This window comes from Colletotrichum siamense, assembly GCF_013390195.1.
Source record: "Colletotrichum siamense strain Cg363 chromosome Unknown KSG_Cg363_contig03, whole genome shotgun sequence".
In the NCBI taxonomy this organism is placed as follows: Eukaryota; Fungi; Ascomycota; class Sordariomycetes; order Glomerellales; family Glomerellaceae; genus Colletotrichum; species Colletotrichum siamense.
The window spans coordinates 2,007,756-2,035,557 of NW_023501016.1; the positions used below are offsets into that span (position 1 = coordinate 2,007,756).

At 50.3% G+C, this 27,802-nt stretch overlaps 8 protein-coding genes across 8 annotated transcripts; 6 read left to right on the forward strand and 2 right to left on the reverse strand.

Moving 5' to 3' along the window:
* Positions 1-38: 38 nt before the first annotated feature.
* On the forward strand, positions 39-2,051 carry CGCS363_v004544 (putative transporter; the record flags this gene model as incomplete). The annotated part of the gene is made up of 3 exons (XM_036636393.1): positions 39-787; positions 863-1,363; positions 1,418-2,051. The coding sequence occupies 3 exons, from the start codon at positions 39-41 to the stop codon at positions 2,049-2,051; spliced, it is 1,884 nt and encodes a 627-aa protein (XP_036498742.1).
* A 191-nt stretch (positions 2,052-2,242) lies between these two features.
* Positions 2,243-4,629, reverse strand: cef-1 (Pre-mRNA-splicing factor cef-1; the record flags this gene model as incomplete). Its single annotated transcript, XM_036636394.1, has 2 exons — positions 2,243-2,575; positions 2,629-4,629. The coding sequence occupies 2 exons, from the start codon at positions 4,627-4,629 to the stop codon at positions 2,243-2,245; spliced, it is 2,334 nt and encodes a 777-aa protein (XP_036498740.1).
* Positions 4,630-7,715: 3,086 nt separating this feature from the next.
* On the forward strand, positions 7,716-9,690 carry CGCS363_v004546 (uncharacterized protein; the record flags this gene model as incomplete). Its single annotated transcript, XM_036636395.1, has 4 exons — positions 7,716-7,907; positions 7,999-8,072; positions 8,152-9,533; positions 9,581-9,690. The coding sequence occupies 4 exons, from the start codon at positions 7,716-7,718 to the stop codon at positions 9,688-9,690; spliced, it is 1,758 nt and encodes a 585-aa protein (XP_036498738.1).
* A 646-nt stretch (positions 9,691-10,336) lies between these two features.
* CGCS363_v004547 (uncharacterized protein) lies at positions 10,337-11,026 on the forward strand (the record flags this gene model as incomplete). Its single annotated transcript, XM_036636396.1, has 1 exon — positions 10,337-11,026. The coding sequence occupies one exon, from the start codon at positions 10,337-10,339 to the stop codon at positions 11,024-11,026; it is 690 nt and encodes a 229-aa protein (XP_036498729.1).
* A 4,577-nt stretch (positions 11,027-15,603) lies between these two features.
* CGCS363_v004548 (uncharacterized protein) lies at positions 15,604-16,846 on the forward strand (the record flags this gene model as incomplete). The annotated part of the gene is made up of 3 exons (XM_036636397.1): positions 15,604-16,076; positions 16,125-16,733; positions 16,792-16,846. 3 exons carry the CDS (start codon positions 15,604-15,606, stop codon positions 16,844-16,846), a joined length of 1,137 nt encoding a protein of 378 aa, XP_036498720.1.
* A 715-nt stretch (positions 16,847-17,561) lies between these two features.
* Positions 17,562-20,027, reverse strand: CGCS363_v004549 (uncharacterized protein; the record flags this gene model as incomplete). The annotated part of the gene is made up of 8 exons (XM_036636398.1): positions 17,562-17,632; positions 17,696-18,091; positions 18,156-18,630; positions 18,721-18,807; positions 18,864-19,568; positions 19,626-19,683; positions 19,752-19,823; positions 19,888-20,027. 8 exons carry the CDS (start codon positions 20,025-20,027, stop codon positions 17,562-17,564), a joined length of 2,004 nt encoding a protein of 667 aa, XP_036498719.1.
* Positions 20,028-21,089: 1,062 nt separating this feature from the next.
* On the forward strand, positions 21,090-22,567 carry CGCS363_v004550 (uncharacterized protein; the record flags this gene model as incomplete). Its single annotated transcript, XM_036636399.1, has 5 exons — positions 21,090-21,174; positions 21,293-21,529; positions 21,629-21,753; positions 21,868-22,308; positions 22,370-22,567. 5 exons carry the CDS (start codon positions 21,090-21,092, stop codon positions 22,565-22,567), a joined length of 1,086 nt encoding a protein of 361 aa, XP_036498940.1.
* Positions 22,568-27,422: 4,855 nt separating this feature from the next.
* CGCS363_v004551 (uncharacterized protein) lies at positions 27,423-27,688 on the forward strand (the record flags this gene model as incomplete). The annotated part of the gene is made up of 2 exons (XM_036636400.1): positions 27,423-27,577; positions 27,643-27,688. The coding sequence occupies 2 exons, from the start codon at positions 27,423-27,425 to the stop codon at positions 27,686-27,688; spliced, it is 201 nt and encodes a 66-aa protein (XP_036498941.1).
* Positions 27,689-27,802: the final 114 nt, after the last annotated feature.

Sequence of the window (27,802 nt, forward strand, 5' to 3'; positions counted from 1 at the left end):
TAACATTGAATCCTAAATAACACCAATCAAAACAAATCATGGCTCCCAAAAAGGGGACCTCGCCGTCCTCGGACGAGAGAACGCCCCTCCTCCCCTCCATCGAACACCAACCAGCAACGCCCCTCCCCATCGGCTCGGAAACCAACGCCATCCCGCCAAACGAATTCGACCTCCTCCTCTCCAAGTCCCTCCCGACCACCGGCCCCTTCCTCGAGCCCGAGTCCACCGTGAACCCGCTCCTCCGCGGGCCCCGCCGCTACTCCAAAACCTCCAACCGCCGCCCGTCCCTCGCCAGCCGCTCCGACCGCTCCGACTCCGGCCTTGAGACCGCCGTCACCATCGCCGACGACGATGCCTCCGACGCCGCCAGCATCAGCAGCGTCGAGTCCACGCCCTACCTCAACGGCATCTCCCGCTCGCGCTTCTGGTTCATCTTCGCCGAGATCCTGCTCACCTACTTCATCGCCTGCTTCGACGGCACCATCATGGCCAGCAGCCACCCCGTCATCACTTCCTACTTCCACGCCTCCAACAGCGCGTCCTGGCTCTCCACCGCCTTCCTGCTCACCAGCTCCGCCTTCCAGCCCCTGCTCGGCCGCCTGTCCGACAGCATCGGCCGCAAGCCGCCCTACGTCGCCACCATGGCCATCTTCTGCGTCGCCACCGTCTGGTGCGCCCTCGCCCAGAGCATGACCAGCTTCATCCTCGCCAGGGCGGCCTGCGGCCTCGGCGCCGGCGGCATGATGACCCTGGGGAGCATCATCGTCAGCGATCTGGTGCCCATCGAGTGAGTCCCCCTTTTCCTCCCCTTCGATACCGTGGTAATATATACGCCCACACAAACAACTAACACACTCTCCAGAAACCGCGGCGCCTACCAATCCTACATCAACATGATCTACGGCGTCGGCTCCGCCCTCGGCGCGGCCCTCGGTGGCGCCATGGCAGACCACCTCGGCTGGCGCTGGGAGTTCGGCATCCAGGTCCCGCCCCTCATCATCTGCTGCATCATCGCCGTCATCGCCGTGCCCGGCGACCTCGGCCTCCCGCGCGGCGCCAAGCGCGAGACCCTCGTCGAGGCCCTGCGCGCTTTCGACTTCAAGGGCTCCGCCCTTCTCACCACCGCAATCACCTTCTTCGTCCTCGGCCTCAACCTCGGCGGCAACGTCCTGCCGTGGTCCCACCCCGTCGTCGTCGCCTCGCTCGTCATTTTTGGGGTGTCCTTCCCCGTGTTCTTGTACGTCCAGTCGTACGCCGGACGGCCCATCATGCCGCTGTACCTCGTCCGCCACGCCCCGAGGGCGAACCTCATCTTTTCAAATTTCTTCGCGGCCCTGCTGAGTAACGCCATCCTGTTCAACATGTAAGTCTCTACCTTTCGATCCAAACTTCCCCCCTTGCTAACACCACGCTCCAGCCCCCTCTTCTTCCAAGCCGTCCTCCTAACAACAGCAACCTCCTCCGGCCTCCGCCTCGTCCTCCCCTCCGTCGTCTCCTCCATCGTCGGTACCGCCACCGGCTTCCTCATCACCTACACCCGCCGCCTCAAATGGCCCCCGCTCTCCGGCGCCTCCGCCCTCTTCGTCGGCTGCCTCGCCCTCTCCCTCATGCGCCGCGGCTGGCCCTCCTGGCTCTACCTCCTCTGCCTCGTCCCCTCCGCCGTCGGCCAGGGCTTCCAGTTCCCGGGCACCTTCATGGCCGTCCTCGCCGCCTCCGACCAGCGCGAGCAGGCCGTCGTCACCAGCACCCTCATCCTCTGGCGCTCCCTCGGCATGGTCCTCGGCGTCGCCAGCAGCAGCCTCGTCGTGCAGAACGCGCTCGTCGGCTACCTCGACGAGTTCGTCACCGGCCCCGACAAGGACGAGGTCATCCGCAAGGTGCGCCAGAGCGTCGAGGAGGTCGTGAAGTTGCCTGAGGTGTACCGCGAGCAGGTCGTCATGAGCTACGAGGCGGCACTGCGGCTGACGTTCGTCTGCTGTACGGCGATTGCGTTTGTGTCGGTGCTGACGCTGGTGCCGATCAAGCTGCCCAGGCTTGGTTCGCGTAAATAAGGGGTACTCAGATGATAATGTACATGATTTCAAGCACCATGTTGAGAATGATATATAAAGCATAGCATCAAATGGCGTTAGCTGGGATCACATAATAAAAATTTCAATTTGCCATGCCCAGGCGTTATAAGCCAGCCAGCCCACCACCCCGGTGTTTTCACAAAAGACCCAATCGTACAGTACAATACATTCTAATAGTGTCCGTTCACCCCGTTGCTGCGGAGCGCGTCCAGCTCCTCCTTCGTCTTGCGGTAGAGCTCCTGCGCCTCGCGCTCTCTCCTGCTGACGAATCCGACCTCGTCTCTAAGGGCACCCAGGCGCCGTTGGATGGCGACCTCTTCCGAGATGGCGAGGGTCTTGAAGCCGCTGAGGGCGTTGTTGGCCTTCTCCAGAGCCTCGGCGGCCTCGCCAATCTTGTCCTTTAGCATCTTTTGCCTCTTCTGGTAGCCGCCAAGGTGCAGCGCAAGCTTCTTCTCCAGCTTGATGCCCTTTTCGGCAGTGGCCACGATGGCGTCTTGAATTGACTGTGGCATCGTTAGCTAATGATTCGTAGAGATCAACTCGTCTCTGGACTTACATCAAAGGCATCTCTCATAGCTGCCTCTTCTTCCTCCTCATCATCGCCGTAGCAGCCAAGTCCCAGAAGCAGGGAGTTCTTGCCGCGGTTGTCAAAGGACTGTTGAATCTCGGCCCGGGAAGGTCTGGGGTTGGTCTCACTCAGAATCTGCAGGCGGGCCTCGGCAAGATCGTTGTCGCTGATGGTTTGCAGGCGAGGCGGGACACCGCTTACGGTAATCTTGGGTGAAGGGTACTTGACTGCGTCGTTGGCAATCAACGCAGCCGCCTCTCTGGCAATGAGCGCCTCCGCCTCATTCTTCACCTGGCTTGCAACAGACAGAAGTGCAGTGACGTCCACCTGGCTTGGCCGGGGCAGGTTCTTCTGCATGACTTGTGTCCTTCTCTGCATCTCCAGGGCGTGCTGTGCTGCCTTGTACTCGGCTTCTCTGCGGTCTCGTTCCGCAGCATCCTCGAGCATCATCTCGTCGGTTGCTGCGAGCTCCTTCTGCTCATCAGGAAGCTCCAGCTCCCATTCAGTATCTTTCGGTTTGGGCAAAGACGCCAAGCCTTGTCGTAGTTGACTACGCAGAGCCATGTCTCTCATCTTCACGTCTCTCGGGGTGGCGCCGACCATTGTGCCGTCGTTGGCATTCAACGCAAAGCTATCGCGGGGCGTTCTCATGGGGGTCTGGCCAATCCGAGCTGGTGTTTGACCAACGCCGTTGGCATGCATCGGCGTCGCCATGGGGTTGGGTGTTGCGACGGTTTGCTTGCGAGGCGCAATGCCATCGAATCCCGTCGACTCGGCACCCTCATGCAGAGGGGTATTCTCACCACCAAGCAGCGATGACTGTGTGTTGGTTAGAGCTCGGATGTTCCTGATCTCGTTCGCAATGTGGTCCTCTTGCGCCGGTGCTCGGGGTGTCCTGATTGGGGCGCTATTGTTCAAAGTCGAGTACTCGCTGACCAACCCACGTGTCGCATCGTTCTCGCTCTCGCGCGCCATCATGTTTGCCCTCTCACCGACCATGCCCATCTTGACAATCTCCTCCAGCTCGCCCTCGCTGACCTGCGGCGCAGGCAGATTCAGCGCCCGTCGCTTGCTGCTCTGCTCGGCCTCGCGGATCTTCTGCATCTGTCCGGCCTTCATGGCGGCTTGGAACGACGCAGAAGGCGGCTCCTTTTCCTTCTTTCTCCTCTTGTTCTCGCCATCCTCATCCCCGTCACCCTTGCGCTTGCTCGCAAGCTGCTGTTTTCTCGGGTCGAATGCCAACCGCTGCTGCTCGTTGCGTGCCTCCTCCTCGGTGGTATCGTAGAACCCGGGCGCAGCCTTCTTCTCGAATGGAATGTCGGCATTGTAGTCCATCTGCCCCTTCTTGCGCGTGACGACCTTGATGTTGATGCCGGCCGTCTTCAGCTCGCGCCGCTTCTGCAGCGCAGCCAGACGGCGCGACTCCTCCTGCTGGCGCTCTCGCGCCTTGCGCTTCGCCTTCTTTCCCTGTGTGTTTGCGAGACGCGCGCGAGCCTCACTCAGCATCTCCTTCTCGTCCTCGTCGAGATCGATCGTGTCGGGGCGGGCGGGCTTGCTTTCGGGGTCGGGGTCGACTTCGCCGGGACGCAGTCTCCTGACATCATCAGCACTGGGTGCTTGCGTCTCGCCGCCTTCCGGGCCGGTGAGGCCAAACGAGCCGGCCTCGCGGGCTTCGGCTTCGTCGAGGAGCTTCTGGTATCGTTCGAGACACTGGTTGGCGGTTCGGCCGACGATGGGGGCGATGGTGCGCCATTGCGTGGGCATCAACTTGGCGAGGTGCAGCAGCTTCTCATCCTCCTCCTTGCTCCACTCAATCTTCTTGATGCTCGGGTCCAGCCATTCGTTCCATCTCGCCTTGCACTGCTTCGGGGTCTTGCGGGCGAGCAGCGACGAGACACGCGCCCACTGGTTCAGACCGTATTTGGAGACGGAGGCCTTGAGGATTTCATCCTCGATGTTGGTCCAGACACCTCCCTTGACGACACCCATTTTGGAAGGTTCGGTGATGAAATCGGGCGGGCGGGTTGTTGCAAAAGTCGATGAAGCCCGTCGCGAGGGCGTTACGCGATGCGAACAAACGTGAGGCGATCGTAAAGTTTTGGTACAAGGCTGATGGGAGTCCTCACTTACGTCAGCAGGAGGCACGCGTGATTGGCTCCTGCGCAAGTCCGAGAATGCAGCTCACCGGGACTGGCCGACCCACACCGAGCGCGATCTGATAAAATGTCTCGGTGAGGTTCCCCAAAGTCAATTACGACCACAAAACGTGAGGGTGCATGGAACTCAGCAACGATTGGACTGTGCTCCGCTAGCACCTTGATAAGAGCAGCCGCATTCACGAAGTCAAGTTGTCGCCCCCTCTCTTTCCTCCTCAACGCCGCCGAGGCATAGTTGCATCCACGCGGCCGTCGTATTTACCAACGACGATGTCCCTTGCGTGGCCTACATCTTGGTCGATCCTTCTTGTCGATAGTGACGAGCTCTGAGCATTTGCTTCGCAAGATGGCGTGGCCTTCGATCGCTGCAGAGAGGTGGAGTTTGCATCACCAGCTGACTCGGCGTTCAAACGCCCGACGATAGGATCACTGTTTTTTTTTTTTTTTTTTTTTTGTTTTTTTTGTGGAAAACGGCAAAGTGCTGAATGCGGTAGGTAGATTACCATTTTTCCAGCACAGCAAAGCGGAGTGGAGTTTGTTGGCCGTCAAGACACCACATGGCGGACAGCACACCACCCCGTGGACAGGGCGATGTGCCGTCGGATGATGGCAAACAGATAGCGAAGCTGCAGACGGGGGACAATCAACTTCTCACAAATTGCTTTCGGGTCACCCTGATGTTCTTCTGGCGTTCTAGCAAGTCGGAAACCGGAGCGCAAGGAGCAGCACCTTCAGACGAAACCTGGGCCAGCCCAGGCTCGGCAGAACAGAGTTCGCAAAACAGGGCAGACTTTCAGCCAACAGATGGAACTTCCAGGACAGTGGCACCGCGGGACCGGTCCGCCGGTCGGTGCTGAAACAGGCCGACCACCGAACCTTGTCGACGGGTAACGACAGGATAAATGCCGTCGGCCTCTGAGGGGGCGTTGGCGTTGGGCGTTGGACTGTGTTCCGTTTTTGGATAGTGAGTTTGCGCCGTTGTCAGTGAGCTGCTGCTGTCAGGACTCAGAGACTCGGTGTTCTGTGAGAGGTGGTGCTCTGACTGTGTGGACATTGTTACGTATGCTGGGTCAATCTGACACGTATTTTGACGCGGAGTCGTGGTTATCATTGCTTTCGGGTCAGGGTGGTTTGGGTAGTATTTGGGTAGCATTTGCATTGCTTGCTGGCGTATCAGTGACAAACCAGACGGCCAGTGACAGCGATACCTGTTGGTCGCCCAAGGTGAAGGAGCAAAGTGGCCGCGCGGGTATCAAGAACGGGGAAACATGAAGCTTAGAAATCAAGCCCCGGACTGCGGTCGAGTCGAATCCCGGTTCGCGATGGCTGCGACTGGACTAGTATTGCAGAGTACTAATTCCATTGGACGTAGTGCCCCTCACTAACTGTCGGCCCTGACAGATCTGGATACTAGGGATGTAGTACACACCTAAGGTACCTACCATTGTACGTAGGTAAAGTAAATAAGCAGCTGTTAGTGGCTGCGGACAGTGAAGATTAGCCGAAGGGTGGCACCCCTTATCGCGCCCATCTCTGCGAAACTGCGTCATGGATATGCCTGGCATACGCCAACTCATGCGCCATCCGTCCCACGAGATTGGTTCGCACTCGTCGAGAACCCCAGGTCCGGCAGGCACGCGGGCCATCGCTGGGCAGACTTGTGGCAGGGACACTGTGGTTTGCGAAGACCTGTTTTGAGGGATTGATGGTGGTGACGCTGGTGATGATGATAGACTTGTTAGACGGTGTGTGGTAGAGGGAGAGGGTACATCACTGCCCTTTTACGTACCTGTTCCATGGGGGTTCATGCTGAATTGCCCTGTCATGACCGCAACATGATGAATGTCCGCTGATAGAGTCGAGTCCAAGGGAGTCCGCGGCCATTCCTCCCGCATCTCTCTCTGTCTGTACCAACAAAACTCCGCCAGTCCACCGGCCCCAACGAAACGTGGTTAGGCCGTTGCGGCGTTGGTCTGGTCTGGTCTGTTCTCTATTTTGTCACTTGACTGTCTTCTTCAGCCTGCGCCAATAGGAACCGTTGGCGCGCACTGCTCTGACCTTGTCTGCTTCACCTCTGGATTCCCAGCGTTGCGCAGCGCATGGCAGCGCCCATCGTCGCCTCCCCGAGTCGTGGAGTACGCATCCCCGGCGGTGCGTGGTGCCCTTAGGTTCTCCATCCGATCATCACCCCCTGGATCCCTACCCGCGCTGTCCAGAAGTTCCGGCATCCCAGCTCTGCCCCCCCCCCCCCCCCCCCCCCCCCATCCCACACAGTCCCAAACCCCTGTCTTGTCTGCTCTGTCCAGTGCGTCGTTCCTCTGTCTCTGTCCCTATGTCGCCGCCCGGGCCCTTGGCTCGATTTCATCAGCGTCCATCGCTGTCCCACACGCGCCTTATCTCTGAATGTGGACAGCGCCCCCCGGTCCCCAGCGACGTAAGGTAGCGTAAGGTAGGGTAGGTACGAAGCTCGCAGCGGGCTTGTTTTCTATTTCTTTTCTCGTTTCCATTCCCATTCCCACCTCTCTGCCCGTCACGGCCTTGGTCATGTAGCCACGGCCCCTCCTCAGCCCCCTCCCTCTTCAGCGTTTTCCGTTCTATCTTTTCTGTTCATAATTACTGCCTCCCGCTTCCTGCGAGAGTGCGGCTGAGAGAGACCTTGCTGTATCACCAAAGTGCGATCCAACAGGAATGGCATCGTGGCAGTGTCGCTGCGAGAACTGAACCGGCCCCCAACATCCAAGTCCGAGAGGGACGAAATAGCTCCGACGCCCGACGAAATCAGCTTCTCAAAAAGCTCAGCCTAACCTGTTCGAACCGTCCACGCTGTCTTCTCGTCCAGCGAGAGCTCTAGGAAGCTTCCCAACCTCTTTGCGACAAAAACAACCCGTAACTGCCAGACAGCTCCAACCCGGCGCAAACATGTCAGCGCCAAAAGACGACATCGTCGTCACCCGCGTGGACCGCGACACCCAAGGAAAACCCATCCACGAGGCCACCGAAACAACATCGCTGCTCAGCGCCGGCGCTTCAGGCAGCGAGACCTCCTCCTGCGAAGACACATGGCCCGGCTACGCAGACTTCGCAGACCTGCCCTGGTGGAAAACGCCATCTGTAGGACACCGCCAAACCTTGCCGGCCCGTGCCGCGGGCTGGCTGATCATCATCCCTTCTTCTCTCGTTGCTGACAAGCGTGTTGCGCCAGGTCTACTGGCTCCTCCTCCCATATGCCCTCTTCACCCTCGCCTTTGGAGGCTCCCTCGTGCCTAAGCTGAATCTGTATGTTGTTCGCCAAAGTGACTGTTGTGTGTGAGTCGGAGCGTGTCGCAAAATAGTCGCTAATGCCGTGCGACTGCAGAATCGTGGATTTGGTATGCCAAAGGCACTTTGCGGACCAGACGGTCTTGGACCCGGCGTTCGTGTACACGCCTGTCGTGCTCGGGGCGGACAACCCGCAATGCTTCATCCCGGAAGTGAAGAAGCGCGTGTCCATGTTCACCCTGGCCATTAATCTCACCACCGGTATCTTATCCGCCATCACCGCGCCCAGAATGGGCCACCTGTCAGACCGTTACGGCAGGAGGAAGCTGCTCGCCATCGCATCCGTCGGCGGCGTCGTCGCCGAAGCGACCGTCATCCTGTGCGCCAACTTCCCCTGGACCTTCCACTACAACTGGCTTCTCGTCGGCGCCGTCGCAGACGGCATCACAGGCTCCTTCACCGCCGGCAGCGTCCTCATCAACTCTTACACGAGCGACTGCACCCCGCCCTCCAAGCGCGGCGTGCGCATCGGCTACCTCCACGCCTGCCTCTTCACCGGCCTCGCCTTCGGCCCCCTGCTGGCCGGCTACTTCGTCACCTGGACCGGCAGCCTGCTCTCCGTCTTCTACGTCACCATGGGCTGCCACATCGTCTTCATCATCTTCGTCGGCTTCGTCGTCCCCGAGTCCCTCAGCATCAAGCGCCAGCTGCGCGCCCGCGAGAAGCACGACCGCGAGCAGGAGGCCAAGGCCGTCGACAACTCCACCTGGGCCTCCATCAAGGCCGCGAACCCCCTCGCGCCCCTCAAGGTCCTCTACCCCCGCGGCCCCGGCACCTCGTCCCGGCTGCGCATCAACCTGCTCGCGCTCTCCTTCACGGACATGATCCTCCTCGGCGCCGCCATGAGCGCCGGCACCGTCCTCCTGCTGTACTCCGAGTCCCCCGAGACGTGGGGCTGGGGCACCCTCGAGAGCTCGCGCTTCATCTCCGCCGTCTCCATGGTCCGCGTGCTGGCGCTGCTCATCGTCCTCCCGACCATCAACTACGTCTTCCGCGTCCGGCCCGCCGCCTACCGCCGGCGCGTCTCAGGCGTGTCCATCGTGGAGTCGAACAACGGCGCAGACACCGTTGATACGTGGATCCTCCGCTTTGCGCTCCTGTCCGACGTCACCGGCTCGCTCGGCTACCTCTTTGCCAGGAACGAGGCCGTCTTCGTCATGTCCGGCATGATCACGTCCTTTGGCGGTCTCGGTAGTGCCACGATCCAGGCCGCCATCACGAAGCACGTCCCGGCGGACCAGGTCGGCCAGCTGCTGGGCGCTATCGGTGTCCTGCACTCCTTGGCGAGAGTCCTCGGCCCCATCGCGTTTAACACGCTGTATTATTCGACGGTTGGTACATTCGACCAGGCTATCTTTGTTCTCCTGTCCGCCCTGTTCGGACTGGCTTTGGTGGCCGCCTTCATGGTCAAACCTAATGGTAAGTCTCCCCCCCTACTGATCGAATAGCTCGCTAAGACTTTGCAGTTTATCTCGAGGATAAGTATGAGCCTGTCGCAAGCTCGGCACCAAGCAATGCGAGCACCGAGATCCTGGCAGAGGTGGCGGCGGAGGAGGAGTTGATACCCAACAACTGAGACATTTGCATCGGCGGGGGATGATGTACGTTGAGTTGTGTCATTAAGCGGGCAATACCGCAGAGCAAGATACCTAGAAGATAGACGTCTGCGCCCATGAGCGCTGAGAGAGGTGGACAGAATTATCTGTTTAGAGTGGCAGGGTCTACCTGTCTGATACAGCAGTATCACCGATACCACAATACACCTTTTCTTTAGTTTATTACACCAACTACCCCGTAAGTGAGACATGAAATGAAAATGAGGTGAGGAGTGAGGGGGGCTTTGTGCCAATCTGTTGCTTGGCACACTGTCACAACCGCCCTCATATCAACAATGAAAATCCCAAACTCGTGTGATTTGTGAGATGTGCTAGTGGGTTTTCATCGAACGAGGCACAAGCAACTTCCACACGGCTCATTGCCTAACGGACTTCTCATCTCACGAAGCCTCACCGTGACACTTATATTTCAGCAGGTCTGCTTCCGGCATCATTTGCAAACATGAAAGCATCCCTCTGGAGTATTGCCAAAGAAAGCAAACCCCATTAATCTTGCCAAGACGTTATCTGTGGTGACTTATTTGTGCCTCTTGAGAATTTGTGTGACAATCACTCATCCCTGCGGACATGAGCCACGCTTCATAAGGGCTGAAGCCATTCCCATCAATGACCTTTCTCAATAGTCTCTCTCCAGTGATTGGGAAGGGAGTCTCGCCCGCGGTCATCACTGACACCAGGAAACAGTCAAGATGGTACGTCATCCAACTCACCAAAAACCTCACTCAGGATACTCACACACAACAGAACCTCCCAGCCCTCATCCCCCTGCTTCTCCACGCATCACTCCCCACCGCATCCCCCATCCTCTCCTCCCCAACCGCCTACGAATCCGCCAAAGCCCTCCTCGAAGAAGGCCTGTCCCTCACAACCCCCCACCAAAACAACACTCACCTCCTCACCCCGCGCCAGGCCTCGCCCATCCCAGGCCTCCCTGCCCCTTCGCGTTCCTGGACCTGCTACCGCGGCGGCGACTCCTCGCACGGCGTGCTGCAAGCCATGCACGTCGTCTTCAACACCCTCTTCGGCGCGCCGCGCCTCAGCGCCGGGCCCAACCAGTGCCACGTCGCCGTGTGCGGCGCGTTCCACCTGTCGTGGTGCAATTTGGGCGTGGAGACCGGGGATGAGGACGCCGGCGCGCGGGATATGGCCGTCGCGCAGGACCCCGGGAAGGGCACGATGTGCATGGCGGCCGTGGAGGGGCCCGGGTTCGACCCGTACAAGTTTTACTACTGGGGGCGGGTCGATGCGGTTTGGACGCCATGGTACGGGGGTGGGAGTACGGTCAAGACGTGTTAGATCGTCTTGCTGGGAAAATGAAGATTGGCTTCGAGTTGTAGATATTGCATGGCTGTGTACAGCTGTTATGGGGATGACCCTTTCAATATGGGGCTGATGAGAAACACAAGTGTTTCTTCAGGGAACCACCACTCCTGGGACCTATCAAACCTAATTAATTTACAGATATGTCTGTACATACACTCAATCCTCGGGGCATGATTTTAAGTCAGACTGCTTGTTGTTACCATGCTTCGTCCTTGTTCTCGTTCCCGTTTCCGTTGTCGTCATCCCTCTCGCCAACTGCCAAACGGTGTTCGGCCCCGGCTCGGCTCGGTTCCGGTGGCAACCTCGGAAAACCCGGATGCTTGCCCCTGCAAGGTTGGACGCATACCCCCACGCCCCCACGCACGCAGCCCATCATAAACTCAAATTTCATTAGTTATTCCCATCATCCGGCATGGTGTAGTGGTTAACATACTCCGCTTTCACCGGAGAGCTCCGAGTTCGATTCTCGGTGTCGGAAAAGCCGTTTCTTTTTGCGATTTTTACAATATCCTACTACGAGCCGTGGGTCAACTGGGTCACTCGTTAGTGGACAATGATTCTTTTGCCTATTCAAGCGCCGAAAGGGCTAGATTGTTGTTATTAAAGAAGCTTGTGAACGCGGTTGTTTGTCACGCATGTGTGAACGTACACAGTTGAGATGAACGTGTACGGGCACGCCCAGATGTCAGAAGCCGACAAGACACCTTTGCGATTGAACCAAAAAGACGTATTCAACAAGTCGTTATTGCATACCCTTTGTGATCGAATATTCAAATTCCCTGGCGTTTTTATCTGTATCCGTGGTTCAGCTGAACCAAACAAAGCTTTTGAGGATGATATGTGACGACCTACATCAACACACCAACCGACGACTTCCCACGCACCCTCGTGCCATCGACAGCAGGGCTAGCTTCTCCCGCCGACGACAGGGTGCCGAGTATTTTTGGAAGGAAATAACCTCGAGATGGTCTGTTACTAACCTTACACGCAACCGCAGCATTGAAAAGGGGTATTGAGGATGATTCAATTCATAGATATCATGTGGATTCTAATAGCATATATGGCCTGAAAGTATTTTCTCCTCTCGGCAAATTTATCGTCGAAGTCTGCCACATGTGAAGACAAGACATGCAGTGTTATACGGGGACGTCCTGTCTTACAGGTGTGTCGCCATCCTGCCAGCTGCGGGGTTGTCGGCCTCCTGCATTTACAACGCCAAGTCAAAGTCTGTCGAGACCTGCGCTGTTGTTGTACTCTCGCGCGGCCGTCTTTTGTATAAAAAGGAGGCCACATGAAATTTCTGCGCAGGACCATTTTATCTCTGCACTTGCACTTTAATGTACCCTCGTCAATTACATTTGAATCAATGGCAAGAAAAAAGCCCACGGTCCACAAGGAAAGAGAGGCCTCTTTCATGTTTCCGCGGCTCCACCAAGCGGTTGCCACCGCCGTGGCCGACGATATCGGCTCGACGTGGTTCAATCAGGACAGCGACCAGCATCCAGTCAAGGAATGGCAAACACGTATCATGGGCAGGTTCATGTGCGAGAACGAAGCCTGCGACAACAGTATTTGGGGCAGTAGGACGGTAGCAACTTTAATCAGGGGATACTCGGGCAATGGTTACAACGCCACGGTTTTCAATCAGCACTGCATCGACTGCCAAACCCTCGGCGCTTTCATGGTCGACAAAGATTGTTACGTGGAGCGTATCGCATACCGGCTCAAGATGTGGGCGGGCGTTGAGATGGAGCGGCCGGACTACAACAAAACAGACGGCCCGCCACACGAGCAAGAGCTCTGCGAGGGTTGCAAGAGGGGCTACTGTCAGAAGAACAGGGTCAGGAACTGGCGGGATGAGGAACACTTTGGGAGTTGTGCTTGAAAGGCTGGATAGGAGGACATGGATAGAGTAGGATGTTACTAGTTCTCATCATCTTCCCGATTCCTGCAACGGCTGGAGATACTGCAACAGAGCCAGTCAAGCTCTCAACTCGACTTTTGAGTCTAGTTTCAGGCTGGAAAGCGTTCAGAAGGTCATGTTATGATGGAAAGGGATGGCGAGTGTCTTCTCCTGAACATTCCTGGCAGCATAGCGTACATGTGTCTTGACAGGAAGTTGAAGCGTAGGCTAAATCGAAGACCATGGTCTGTTATGAATATGACCGCTGAACTTGACTCAGATAGGAAGTTTCTTCTTTATCAAATATGAAACCAGATAGCCGTGGATCACAGACTTCTTGATTCAGTCAATTCTTCTAGCATGAATCCCAGCAACGATGCTTCATAGGCGCTCTGAGGGTCAGGGGAGCTATCAGGGGATTGACCCGGGTGCGTTGAGCCTAACCACCAAAGATGTCTACGGCTACAGACATAGATTTACCCTCCTTGTTCCTCCTATCTCGCTCAAAGATAATTCAGTTAGATATCCCTTTATAGCAATTCCGGCGACCACGCAAGAGTAGCTACAGGCCGACGGTTGTGCTGGCGTGTTAATACGAGATACCTCAAGCCAAAACCGAGGTCTTAGAAGTCACACTGCCAGCCGTTGGTGCTGCACCGCCAAGGCCACCTGAGATGCAGGTACTGATTTCTTTGCAACCGTCAGAGGGAGCTTGAATACTCTCTCCCTTGTAGTTCGTGATCGTGGATTTAGGAGAATTAGTCAGTATATGGACTCGTTCACGAACAGGCGTCATAGTTCTTCACTACGAAACTCACCACCTTGAATGTCGGTGCCGTATCTGCAGCCATGGCTATTAAACGGATGCAAAACGACTTTATAGCCAGACACCTCGCGTGAACTGTCATGAGTTCCTTGAAGTCTGCAATAGGTTTCGGGCGTATGGTTGGCCCAATCACCAACTGGTGGTCCGCCCCAGTACCAGACGTCGAAGGTGAGACCAGCAGTGCCGCCAGCTGTCTCCGACGCGAACACAGCGATGGCCGCAAGGCTACCCTGGGTGAGGAGGGAAGAGATGAGAATGGCGCTGGTCTTCATTCTGAGTATCGAAGCGTTGGGATGTGATCTGAAGATGGGGGTTGTGAGTGATTGCAGATGGAGGTTGTAATGTCTGAGGAGACTGACAGCCTTGAGTGAGGATACTGGCATGGTTGATATACTTGGTTCACTTCACAACTTGAAGTTTCTTTTAGCTCGATCAAAATTAAATGGGACTTTGGTGGTGGGACTTACGTGAGCTCACTCACGATCTTGTTCGCGGAGACACAGGCGTTAGCCTCGTGACGTAGAAGACATCCTTGAACGTTATTTTACGAGCTATCCCTTCATGGCAAGATCTTCGCTAGCTTATGACGATGGCTTGTTGGTTAAGTGGAAGCCAGATCTTGATAGAAAGCCCAACAGAATAGAATGCGTACTCTTGTTGGTGATTTGTGGGTTCAACCCTTGCATGTTGGTGCAAGAGGTGCTGCGCCAGGCAGAATCCGCCCAGCGTTTCCCGGATTTCAGCCTGGCCCCCAAGTTACGAAAGCTTCTAACAAGGTACTGAGCCCTGCGTATCATGCCACTGCCCTTGGAAGTCTTGCCAGATTAAACTTCCTAGAGTTGGAATACCACGCAAGCAGCCTGCAAGCTTAGTCGGGCTTGAGAATCTCCGCATGCCGTCTACGTTAGTGCGTTGATCAAGCCTAATTGATAAACTTACGGCGTTTCCAAATTACAATTGAACTGCCTGTTGACGTTCCCTGTATGAGTAAAAGCTGCGTCACGGGGCTGCGAGTGAAACTCGTGCCGATGAGTTGACCTGGCTCCGTGGCACACTGATAAACTCAGAGTCCTTGGAGATCACGCCCCCGTAATCGCCAAGCCGGATGGCGGCGACGCGGTTAGGGCCACGTTGCTGGCTAAGATTCGCGAAAACATTGTCCAGTCTGATATTGGCAAAAGTTTAACAATTGAGTAGTGCTGTTGCCTCACCGTCCACCATATAGATTTGGAAATCTGTTATGTAATTAACTTTTGCAAAATCAACTAAACACACATGTTAGAGGTGACGTGGTCGACTCTCCAATCTCCGAGATTCTGTGTCATGCGCTCAATAGAAAAGACCACCTTGATTGACTTGTTGGTAAAGCTTTCAAGCACGTCAGTACATTCCAGGTGCGCTTGACCTTACTACTTGCATAGAGACGAGGTGTCTTCAACGTCGGGTACGTTAATTAGTACAGATTCGCACAAAGGCTCCCTTGACTCGCCCGGATTGGCTGCTGGCCGTTCTAAGCGCCCGAATCCGCATTGGTGATGCCGCATGACCTAATGCGACCATAAATCAATACTCATGACGGGGAAAACAACTGCAGCTCATGCGAACCGCCAGCCCCCAACGCCAGCTGCTAATAATAGTATTGCGCAGCCACAACCCTTCAGCGGTCCGTTTTGGTTGTCGCTAAACCGTCAGGTGTTGAGATTGGGGGCTCTCTTGTTGGCTGTTCTGATTTAAACGCACCGTTGGCCAAGTCCGGTCTTTTGTGGTACACCTCCACCACAGCTCACATCACATCGGATCATACTCGACAAATCAGCCACGATGCCCGTCAATACTCAGATCAAATCTGCCTTCATCAATGTAATACCGCGCGAGGTCCGTGATTCCATATATCTCGAGCTCTGGCGCTCCTGTGGTCTCCGTCAACATATTCTATATCATGGAGAACCAGAGTACCATCACTTCTGCCATTGGCCGTGCTCTATCGAGTTCGATGTTCATGACCCATTGCAAAAAGAGCTTGAAGAGGTGAGAGTCCGCCTCGGCGTTCCCTTAGGCGAGGATATCTCTCGTCACAGTTGCCCTGGAATCGGGAGGCCTTATGCCAGATATTTGCAATCTCCATGGATGAACCACTGGCCTTGTGGCGAGGTTGCCTATCAGAAGCACGGCAAGGGGGCTTTGCCGGGCTTTGGTACTTCAGGGTTTATTTGTTGGAAAAAAGGCTGCAGTGGCTATGAAAACAACGCCTGGTCAAACCCATATCTTTCCATGCTCTTGTTGTGCAAGACCGTGTGAGTTGCCCCACCGATCAGAAGACCATTCAATACTAACGAACGTAGATCGGAAGAGTGCCTGCAGTCCATCTACAGGTCGACAACATTCATCTTCACCGATATGCCGACTGTGCAGATGTTTTTCGGGTATTGCGAGCTTCATCCAATCGTAAAAACCTTCCCAAAAATAGGCATCACACCACTAGCCTTTTTCAAGTACGCTCGAAACGTGGAGCTCTCGTTTGGTCCGGACTTTCCCCTGCAGCTACTGTGTGCCAATTTCGATCTTCCCGGAATTCCTCGCCGCCACGATGTCTACGATTTCCACTGGTTGCGCCTTGACCGATTCGAGAACCTCCAGACCTTCAACATATGGATCGCTTCACGTTGTAGCTCGAACCGTACTCCTTCAAAGTACGATGCTCTCTGTGGCATCAAGGAACTTGATACAAGAAATTTGAGAGATCGTCTTGCGCCATTCAGCTTGATTGGCTCACTCACGATAAGCACACCCCTTAGCTCACGCATAGCACCTGAAGAGGGTTTTGTGGAAGATGTCGCATTGCCTGGTATTCGGCTTTACAAACGAGGGTCCGGTGATAAATTCCATCCAATCTTGGGAACGGTCAACCCAGGAGGCATGTACGACGATGTGATTCACACCACATCTGAGATGTATGAGCACTTGATTTCTTTCTGACGTCTACTTTGGCTAACACTTTGCCTCAAATAGGGAAGTTCGGCTTGGTTATGACGGAACCAATTACGTTTTGATGAAGGACGGTTGAATGCGGCTACTGGCCGTATGTTTGGTCAGTCTACAATGTGTTTTCCGTTTCAGAAGTTGTGGGGAATTGCCTCCGTTTAGGACGTAGATAGTTGCTAGCTTTTCTCTTAAAGAGAGTCGAACTTTCGCATGAGACGTATTTTTCGGTCGAAGCCGTATGGTATATCTTCTTCTCGCCATCTCGGCCAGCTCTTGACACACACATACACATACGCGCACGCGCACGCGCGCATACTTACCCACACCATACTCAAGACAACCAAGCGTGAATACTCACGGCACTAGGGTCTCAGAGCTTTGGTTTATTACAAGCCAGCTCCCCAGCACCAAAAACCAGACGATGTTCAGATCCGAAGTACTCAATATTCGCGCACATTGGAACCTTCAGATGCGTGCGTTCCTTCTTGAACGGGAACACGTAACGGTTCATTTACACAGAGATTCACTTACGATTAGGATTTGATCATAGAAGACAACAGAGGACAGATCATAAAGTCTCTTGGAGGTAACCAATCCACTTCCTTTTGTAGTTTTTTCTCACTCAGCTGACATGAGCTGTTCCTACCTAGCTAAAGGCTATCAACAAAGATCGAGGTAGTCTGTATTTGCAACGCGTCGTCAGGATCTAACTGCCTCATACCAGCTGCCTCATACAAAGCCCCTCACGTTGACATAATCGAACTTTGAAATCAAGATCATCCCAAATTTATCTACTCTCATTTGTTGGGATAGAAATCGTACCGCAAGCAGCCAGCATCAATCTGGCCTCCAGTTCCGCCATTGTTGCCTGTAAGAATGGTCTGGTTAGCGTATAGGGTTATACTTTTGATTGAAACGGTGCAAAACATACATGATAGGTAGTTTTCCCTCATGATACTCGCACAGGTGATGCTCTTATCATCCGCAATGGGAAATTCAAGGCTCTGCTCACTAGCAGCCTTGCAACCGTCGATCCACGTGATCCTGAAGTTCCCTGGCTCGTAGCCGGGCAGGGGATGCCAGTAGACGTCTTCATCTCCTGCGCTCATCTTCTTGTCTTTGGCAAGTTCTTTGCAACCTAAGACAGACCAAAGTTCCTGAACGTTGTTATGCACGTCGCTGTGTTTGTACCAATCATGGCACTCTCGCTTGCCAAGTGAGGGCTTCTCTGCCATCTTTTGCACCTCCCACGTGAACTTGCCGCAGCCGACGTCAATAGACGCCTTTCTGGACATGCGGTCTCCTGCTGAGCCATGATTCGATCCACCTAATATGAGACTCTTAGTCAGTTGATCCTTGGTCACTAACTTTTGAAGTCTGAGAGTGCTCACAGTTGCTCTTGACAAGCTTATCCCATGCGCTTCTGCAGACGTCTTGGTCGTCTACCTGGCATTCGTCATCAAGAGGAATAAAGGACAGAAATATGGTGTAATCTTGGTAATTGTCGATATTTTCCGGTGGTGTTCTTCGCACAAAACCTCTTTTCGTCTGTTGCTGGGTTGCCAAGGCGGCCTTCAGGCGAGGGATCTCATTACCACTAATATCATACGGTGTAGGTCCTTGCGGTGCGCCTATATCATTCATTACCCTCTCGCAGAATGTCTTCGAAGTGCTGTCCAGAAAGAACTTGCTGGGAACATTAGTGAGCTCGCCAGGACATTCAATGCTGATCTCGGGCTGCGGAGGCTGCTGGGGCTCTTCTTTGATATTCTTTAACGCATCGAGGACAGCCTGGTCAAAGACGATGTCGGAAATGGTGACTTGGGTAACAATACTTGGGAAGCAACTGCATCCCTTTGTTTTGCCCTTTCATAAGTCAGTATGTCCATGCAATCCGCGGAAAGCTGTCCCGGGAGAGAGAAGAGTGTGCATGCTAAGGCGGACGATTTGACTCACCTCGGAACAAGCCCAATCAACTAATCCTGTAGCCTTAGGATCTTCGATCTTGGAACTGGTGGGCTTACAATCTCCGTCGCATGATGGCTGTGGTTGATCTATCAGTCAGAGATGAGCATCCAGAATGGGCTTGGATATCTTACCGGAGTTCCCGTAGGACAGCTGCTGCTTGAGGTTGAAGTGCTCCTGGTGGATGTTTTGGTCTTGGTGACCCTATGGATGCTCTCCTTTGGGATCTCATTCGCGTTGGGGATTGCCTTGCCGTTTTGAATGTGTCCCCAAACCCAGGCCAAAAACGAGCCGGCTGTGATAGTCGAGCTCCCCCAGACGGCTGCATTCGCCGCTGCTTCGCCGCCTGAAAGAGCTGCACCTAGAGCTTCAGCTTCTTCCTCAGATGAAAAGATGACCGTCTCTTCCACGGCAGACTCAGCTCCACCCTCGGCCTCGCCACCGTCAACCCAGCCGTCCTCGCTTCCTGGGCCACTTTCATATCCCGAGTCGTACTCCTCCGTCAAGACTTGATCTGTGAGAGGACGCGCAAAGCTGTTCCTGAGCTCTGTGTCGGCGGCTACACGTTGTACGTAATCGGCCAAGCCGCAAGCTGGGGCCCCCTGACGCTTGTAGACCACGTTTCGAGGCTGTCTCCTGTGCTTTGCAGCACAGGCGGTTACCTCCTTCGCTATCGCCTCTAGCTTAGCTTTAAGTCCGGGGCTCAGCAAGATGTTGAGACCGCCAGCGGCATTCTTCGATGCAGTGACAGCGTTCGTGACGGTCGCGACTGCTGTCCCTCCCGAACCAACAGACGTGACAGTTGTTATCGCAATGTACTGAGAGTTGTGTCCTATCCACTAGGCAAGTTGTGTGTCAACGAAAGAGTCACAAAAGAGAAAGACGGGCAACCTCACCTTTGTTGTACCTTGTTCCAACGTAAGATATCTCGTATGTGCCTCTATTTTACCTGGTCTATAGTTGATCCACAAGAACCGATTAGCTGCTGCATTTCATTTGAACATTCTGATGGGCGTACTTACGTAGGCTCAGCCCCAGGGGGGTTGACTCCAATTTGACCACTCTTAGTCGGCTCAATGGCGGCAACCACGACACTACCATGAAGCCATTAGCATCTGGACTTGTTGCCTCCGAATGGCCTCAGAAAGTGTATCATACCGGCCAGCCGCAGGATCCACTGTCTGTCGGGCAGTCAAGTGACCTTCGTTGGTGACGCTAGCCAAGGGTTGATCATGAAGCTGCGTAGCCGCCCCTGCATTTAACAGCAGACCGAAAACAACAAGAGTGTACGGCTTCATAATAGCTGTAACACGAAAATGGAATTGACAGCAATAGATTGAAAGTATTTTTGAATGGAGGTTCGCAAAAGCCTTTGTAGTCAACTTCTACGAGAAAGATGGGATGGTCAGGAAGCTTGTTACATGGCTCCTACGATGCCAGCCACCGGCCTAAATATACCTTATACACATAGGTAACATTTAGTTGTGGACAAGCTATCGCCAATGTCCCGCAAATCTTCTCAGCGGACTTCACTGGCGAAAACTTGCCGTCTGTCTTCCATTGCTCTGGGGGCTGTCATCTATTTTGGTCATCGTGTTGGAGTCTAGCCTCAGACCCCACGCCAACAGGGCAGCGTCAATGTTGATGCCAAGCTCAACATGTTGACCGAAGCAACCAACAGAGCCCTCGAAATCAGTCACAATTCCTTGAATAATGGCCCAGCCGCTCCAGAGTCGGGTGATTTTCAATCAAAGCCGCACCGGCGCAGCACGCCGGTAACTACTTTGGGGCCGATAGCCCCCATCACTGTCACTCCGGCCCACCTCCGGGTCGCAAGTCCGGGCCAACAGACCCCATAAGAGCCTTCAATCTCCAACAGACTGCAACGGAATCGATTCTCAGACCCCCATTACAATTTCCATTCAGGCGATCAGCCTCGTTAATTTTGATCATGCGTCGATCAGTCATTGGGGGCGTATGTTTGGAAGCTGTCAAGGTCAGTCTTGGACGCCCAAATCCAAGAAATTTCTGTAGCCAAGTAGGCTATTCTTAGTCAATGGTTCCATTTACTGCCTCCAGAATTCCTCCGGGTCTTGGGGTCGAGGCGGTGTTGCCTTTCTGTCAGTCTTGGTCCCAGGGCCGAGGACCAACTTGGTATCGCTCTACGGTCTATCTACAGTCCATGAATAGAATGGTTTCTCTTCTGTATAAATGGTGTCTTGCCAACTGGCTTGAGCTCATATTGAAGTAGAAGAACATGCTGAACTTGCTCATGCGGTCGAAGATTTCTCATACACCAACTATCACGATTCACGATTGAAGGTTGCTCCAACATTCATTTCATTGGGTCAACAGTCAGCATGCGCCCTCTTCAAATCCTCATTCTTGTCTTGCAAGGCTCGCTTGCCGCTGAAGCAGCTAGCTGGACGTTGCACGAATCTTGTTGTAAGTCGGTGATCCGATCTACTCGCCGAATGATTATGTCTCAGCGAGCTATTTGATCTGAATTTGCCTTGGATTTGGTGTGTAGTCAGGCAAAGACTGCCTACTAACGAGCACTTAGACAGAAAAGAAGTATTCGAGAACGGCAATCCATCAAAGAAGATCACTGTGGACGACAAGGAATTGGAGAATGCCATTCTCAAAGGCGTCGAGGACGCAAAGGCCTGGGCGGCAGCCGCCGCTTCCCACATTAAAGACTCACTGAGCAAAAACCCCTTGAAGGGTCGGGCTGTCAAAGCTGCTTTAGAACCCCTTGTTGGGAAGGATGACTATAACAAAGCCGCAGGCGACGTCAAGTGTAAGTTGCTTCCCAGACAGCATCATGTTTCTTCTTCGAGTTCCGTGACGCTACAGTCTACAGCGTAAGGCCTCAACCTGACTTTCGAAACACTTGTAGCGAAATTCGACAACATCGCCACCATGGAAGGCCCCGTCGGTAGGGAGGGTAACGAGAATGGGAGATATGAGAAGTCTTCAGCTTGGGCAGCTCTCAAAAAGTCGGACGACCACCGCTTCAACTTCGTGAGTTTCGTCTACATCTCATGTCAGCATCAAACAGAACCCGAGTCTTGAAACATTGAGACATACTTGTTCTTTTCACATGCAATTATCGTTTGAGACTAAGTCCGCTACCAGATCATCACCTGCCGACCAGACATCGATTGGGTCCCTGACCAAAACGAACTCAACCCCTTCCCAGTTCCATGGGACAATGTCCGACAAAATCAACTCACGAACCCCCACGACTTTGTCAATTTTCTCAAAGAGGAAGAAACGCTAGGAGATTGGGGTAAGATAGGCAACGATGGAGTCAAAGTCAAGGCCGTTACCGCGCGCGATCTGAATACGCCAACCGGCGAGCGTTTGAGAATCCCCGAATCGATCAATTTTCACCCCCTGTGGATCAAATTCCAGCGGAGCAGGGGATTTGTTGACTGGACGCAGGAAACGGTCAATAAAGCCACAGCGAAAACGGCCCCTGATGCGTTTCAGAAGCTAAGTGAGGAGAGGAAAAAGGATATTCGTCCAGTGGATGGCTTGCTTCAAGACTGCTTCACAACAAACGTTTTGCACGAGGTAGGCTCTATTACTAACAGATGTTGTTTATTCAGTCTCTTTTGCTTACCACACGTTTCAGTTCTTCCATCTGACGTCCTTTGGGGCTATGTTTGACGACATGGATCTAGCCTACGGATGGGCTAATAACGTCAAGGCCAAGAATCGCGAGAACCCCGACTTGTATTCTCTCATTGCCGCGGTCATCCATTTGCTCTACAAAGAAGGAACGAACTACAAGGTGACGGCAGAGGGCCATGTGAAAGTTAAGGCTCCCTGATTGTTGTTATGGATGTGTCAATCACACAACAGTGGAGTGATGTAGTCATATGGATGCCTGTCGTGAAGACTACCTTGCGCTGCTTAAGATGAGGGATAGCCTATTGTTCAACGTCTCGTTGATAATGGGCATTGAGAAGGATTCTTGCTATTCGGACGGATAACTATTATGTTGGGTCTAATAGTTTATTTCATACAATTTTGTTACCGTCGTCCCTGTTGTCTCTAGCATCATCTATGCCTACTACCCGCCCGGATAGCAAAACTCTTGAAAATTAGTCCCGAGATCTTTTTTGGATGAATTCAGAATAGAACAAACATATCCACATAGAAATAAACCTCCCTTTTCTCTGCAAAGAACTGTACGGTCCTGTCTGCTTGCTTTTCAATTCGGCGAAATAGCAAAGTCCGTAGACACATGTTGTGCCAATTGACGAGTCTTCTTTGTGGCGGATGAGTTACTTAATGATGTTATAGATATTGCAATATAGCACAAGTCAGAAGACGGCTACCATTCATAAGCATAGCGTTCCCTGCACGTAGCAGACCGCAACTGCCTAGAGTCCAGCCGCAGCCCGAAAGTCCGCCAAATACTCACCGACGGTATGTTCCACAACTTGACAGCCGTCGCAGGTCCTAAAATGGTAACTGCGGATGGAGCCGCTGTTGACCCGAGCATGCCGGAGCATCATCTCGTGTACGTAATGAGCGACAGAGTAAGTAACGGCCTGGCGAGAACCTTAATAGGCGAGATTTCCTTTGTCCAACACGGGGCGGGAAGGATAGGTCTTGCAACTCAACTAGGCCCATGCCTCTTTTGAGAATCCTCTCGGAAATGGTTGCCGACGGGATGGAAATGGCTCGCTGCTGTTCAACTTGCCACTTTCATCTGGACATGCCTTTTGTTCTGCATCATTCTTGAGTCAACTGTTGCTTCCCGTCGATACAATTAGGCTATTATCATAGAGTCTATTTATCCAGGGGAAACGGTTTCCAGTTGATGCAAAAGCTCAATGAATTGAGTCTTTGAGCAAGGATGACAACATCGCCTTCCCGTCCTCTACGCAACTCAACCCTTCGCTCTCGGTTTCGTACCAACTGAGCCCATTGGTCGGTAGCCGGCGGGATAGTTTTGCAACCGGTAGTTGGGCAGGGATGCCCTCAACTCCCACCAACTTGGGATCTGCCCCCCAGTTCATCTCATACCTGCTCCCCCCACGTTCATCCCAAGATACCCGCATCGGCGTCCCCAGCCCTACGCCCACGACTCAGGCAACATTCGGGTTTTTAAAGTTCGCGATGGACGCTTTTCAGATTGGTGAAACTCATGTCAGTTATATTGCTGCTGGTTCATACACTATGTGGGAGGCGGTAAAGGTGGAGCAAATGCGAGTATCCAAGCTGGCCGTAGTCCGGAGACGTGATGCGTATACGGAGCGGATTTAGGGGAAAGTGCCCTTCTATACAATCGGGTACGCGGACATTGAGTTTTCCTAGGCGGACTGCTCCGCCCAGCGCCTCCATAAGGGCAAGTAAATTAACAACATATTTAACCTAACTAAGCAAAGTGAGGCTATTACTACCACCTAATCAATTAATTTAATATCCCTTAATTAAATTAAAATATTTAATATCTTATATTATTTATAGATTAACTAATAAGAAGCTATAGATTAGCCCCTACCTTAGTTTTCTAAGTATAATTAGTTACTAAAATATAATACTATTAATAACTTATTAATCACTATATATAATAATAAAGATATTTAGATAGCCCTCATAATATTAATTAGTATCTAATTAATATAAAACTTTCTAAGGGAGTAGAAATTATTATAATAGCTTAAATAGTATAAATAATATTATAATTAGATATTATTTCTAAAAATTATTTATTACTTTAGCTTATATATATTATTCACACTCCTTATTATTTTTTTTATCTTTAGAGTTAAGATATTAACTATTACTACTACTTCCTTATTAACTAGTAATACTTATATATTATTAATTACTATATACTTCTATATCTTAATATAGATTATAACTACCCTACTTATTACTATCCCTCTAAATCCTATAATTAATAACTTACTAACTATTATTATTAGTAGTAAATAATATATACTTAAAGTATAGCTCTTATATAAGAGAGGGTAGGATTAATCTAATTAGATTTAAGATTATAATAACTTCCTTATTAAGATTATTTAGGGATATATAGTAAGGTCCTACTAAAGTTACTAATAATATAATATAAAAAGCTAGCTAAAGGTCTTTAGTATTACTACTATATCTACTTTATAAGAGCACTTACTATAGTATATTAATCTAAGCTTTCTATTTATAATAATTATACTTTAATAAAGCTAAAGTGCTTATACTATCTATAAAATCTCTCTTCACTTAAATAAAAACTCTAATAATATTCTAATATTATTATTAATAGCTATATCTATACTACTTTCCCTAAAGAGACTCTAACTTAGCTATATAAATATACCTAAAGCTAAAGTAACTACTCTATATAATCTCTATATAGCTTTAATTATTTCTACTAACCTCCTATTTACTTACTTTAAAAACTCCTACTTCTAGTAAATACTATAGTACTATAATATAGAGGTTACTAATAAAATACTATAAAGTTATTTATCTATTTAGGACTATCTTAATAATATCTATTACTATAGTAAAAAGCTAGTAATTAAAGAACTTCATATAGTAAAGTTAAAAATACACTTATTATTTAATCTATAGATATCCCTAAATATTTATGCTTTTATAGAGGTTACTAGTTACTTTATTAATACTAATAGTACTTTATAATCCTATCTTCTAGCCTTTTATTAATATTATAGTAATTATAATAGTATTACCCTTATAGTAACTTTTATTAATATTATTAACTACTACTATATTTAGGACTAAATTAGAGTAACTATCTCTAATAACGCTATAAATAATAATATCTATTTCTAGGATTTCTATAGAGAACTAAACCTAAAAATAATAGAGATAGATATCTAAGCCTAGTATATATAGTATTATAGCTATATCCTTAATCTCTTAACTTAAGCGTTCCTATTTAGCGCTAATAAGGAGACTCTATATACTAAATTATAGTTCTATAAGCTTAAAGGTTATAATAATAATCTAAAGTATTAATAGTAGCTTAGCCCTATTAGCTAGCTTTATAATATTATTAAGTTTATCTAGTTATCTCTATAATACTATAAATAATACTAAAAAGCTATAATAGAAGTTAATAAAGATTTTAACTTTTAGATCTTCTTAGAGTTATACTAAGAAGCTCTCTTTATCTTAAATAATAATATTTACTAAAATAGTATATATCTTATAATCTAAAAAGCTATAGAGAAAAAAATAGAGATTTAAACCTTTATACTTTTAAATAATAATAATAATAATATTAAGTAATATATCCTTAAAGAAGACCTTTTATCTTTAGAAAATTAGAAAGTTCTAGCTAAGATAGGTATAATCTTAAAGCTTTTTTATTAGTAGATAAAGAGATATAAAGGCTAAAGTATTAGTAATAATTATAGTTAACTTTAAGAAGTTATAATAAATATAAAATATCTTCTTTTATATCTTATTAACTAAAAAGATTACTATAACGCTATAATCTCTCTATTTATTAATAATAATACTAAAGATTAATTATAGTAGTTATAAAGATATTTAAGCTAGGGTTAATATAGCTAATTTTATATATAAATCCTCTTAACCTATATTTATAAAGATTAAATATTACTAGCCTTATAATTAGCTTTATAATTTAACTCTCTTAATAAGAAGTAGTAGTTTTTCTTCTATATTAATATTAAACTAATATAATAAAAGCTTTTTTTATATTATAATAAGATAAGAGATTTACTACTATTTTCTATAATATTAATCCTATATCTATTATTAAGTATTTTATATTTATAAGATATATAGTATTATAAATACTAAGAGGAATAAGTTAAAAAAGCTCTTAATAGCTTTAAAGACTTCTTTAATAAGTAGTATTATTAATCTAAGCTAGAAGTAGTAATACTAATATTAGATAAGTAGTTAGTAGTTATCCCTATTAATACTAAGACTAAGGATAATAATAATAGTTACTACTAGTAGTAAGTTAATAACTAGTATTACTATATACTACTCTAAGTTAATAAGCTTAATCTCTACTTCTAGAAGCCCCTTAAAGTTATTAGTAATCTTATTAAGTAATAGTAAGACTACTTAGAGATATATTTAGTACTCTATAAGCTAGTAATTAATATCTTTACTATCCTTATAATATCTACTAACTATAAGAAAGCTTTTAATTAAACTAAGTTAACCTTTATATTATAGAAGCTCTTAATAAAGCTTAATACTATAGAGAGTCTCTAGCTAATAAAAAACTAGCTAAAGAGGGGGGTTATACTACTTAGTAATAACTTTAAACTATTAAGAGTAGTATAAATAGCTTTAAATAGGTATAATATAGTTTTATATAGTAATTAATTTATTTTATTTATAAATTAGCTAAGTAATCAAAAACACCAAAAAAAAGAGCCAAGTTAATAAGTATAGGGGTCAAAATTGCTTTAATTGCCCTTGTGGAGGCGCTGGCTCCGCCTTGAAGTCTAGCTACTGGTCGATGGATACCACCGCCGCCGACCTGAGATTTGGCATACGGGGAGTTTGTGTTCCAAGAGATCTGCTGGTAGATAAGAAAGCTATAAGACTGTCCAGTCTCCTCCTATGTTGCTCTCACCCATCACCCCATCCACGCACCAAGTCTCGTCTCAGCTCAATAAACCTCACAACTACAAACCACCTTTGAACCAACCGCCAAAATGCAGTTCTCTACCCTCCTCACCGTCTTCGCTTCCGTTGCCGCCGTCAGCGCCATCGCCGCCCCCAAGCCTCTGACCCCGGCCCAGTGCGCTGCCAACAACCTGAAGCACTGCAACAACTCCAACGAGCCCTGCCCCATCGGCTGCTTCTGCCCGTGAGTAAATCCCTAGAGAGGTCAAGGCTAGAATTGGAAGACCATGGAAACTGACATGTTGATAGCGGCGGAAACCTGCCTGACGGAGGCTGCTGCGCCGGCAGCTGCTAAACGGCTACGCATCTCTGAGTGAGATGATGGGCGAGAGGATGACGCGGTGACCTGGAATCAGAGGCAGTTTAGTTGCAATACATACCATTCATCGTGACCAAAAGAACGCTCAAC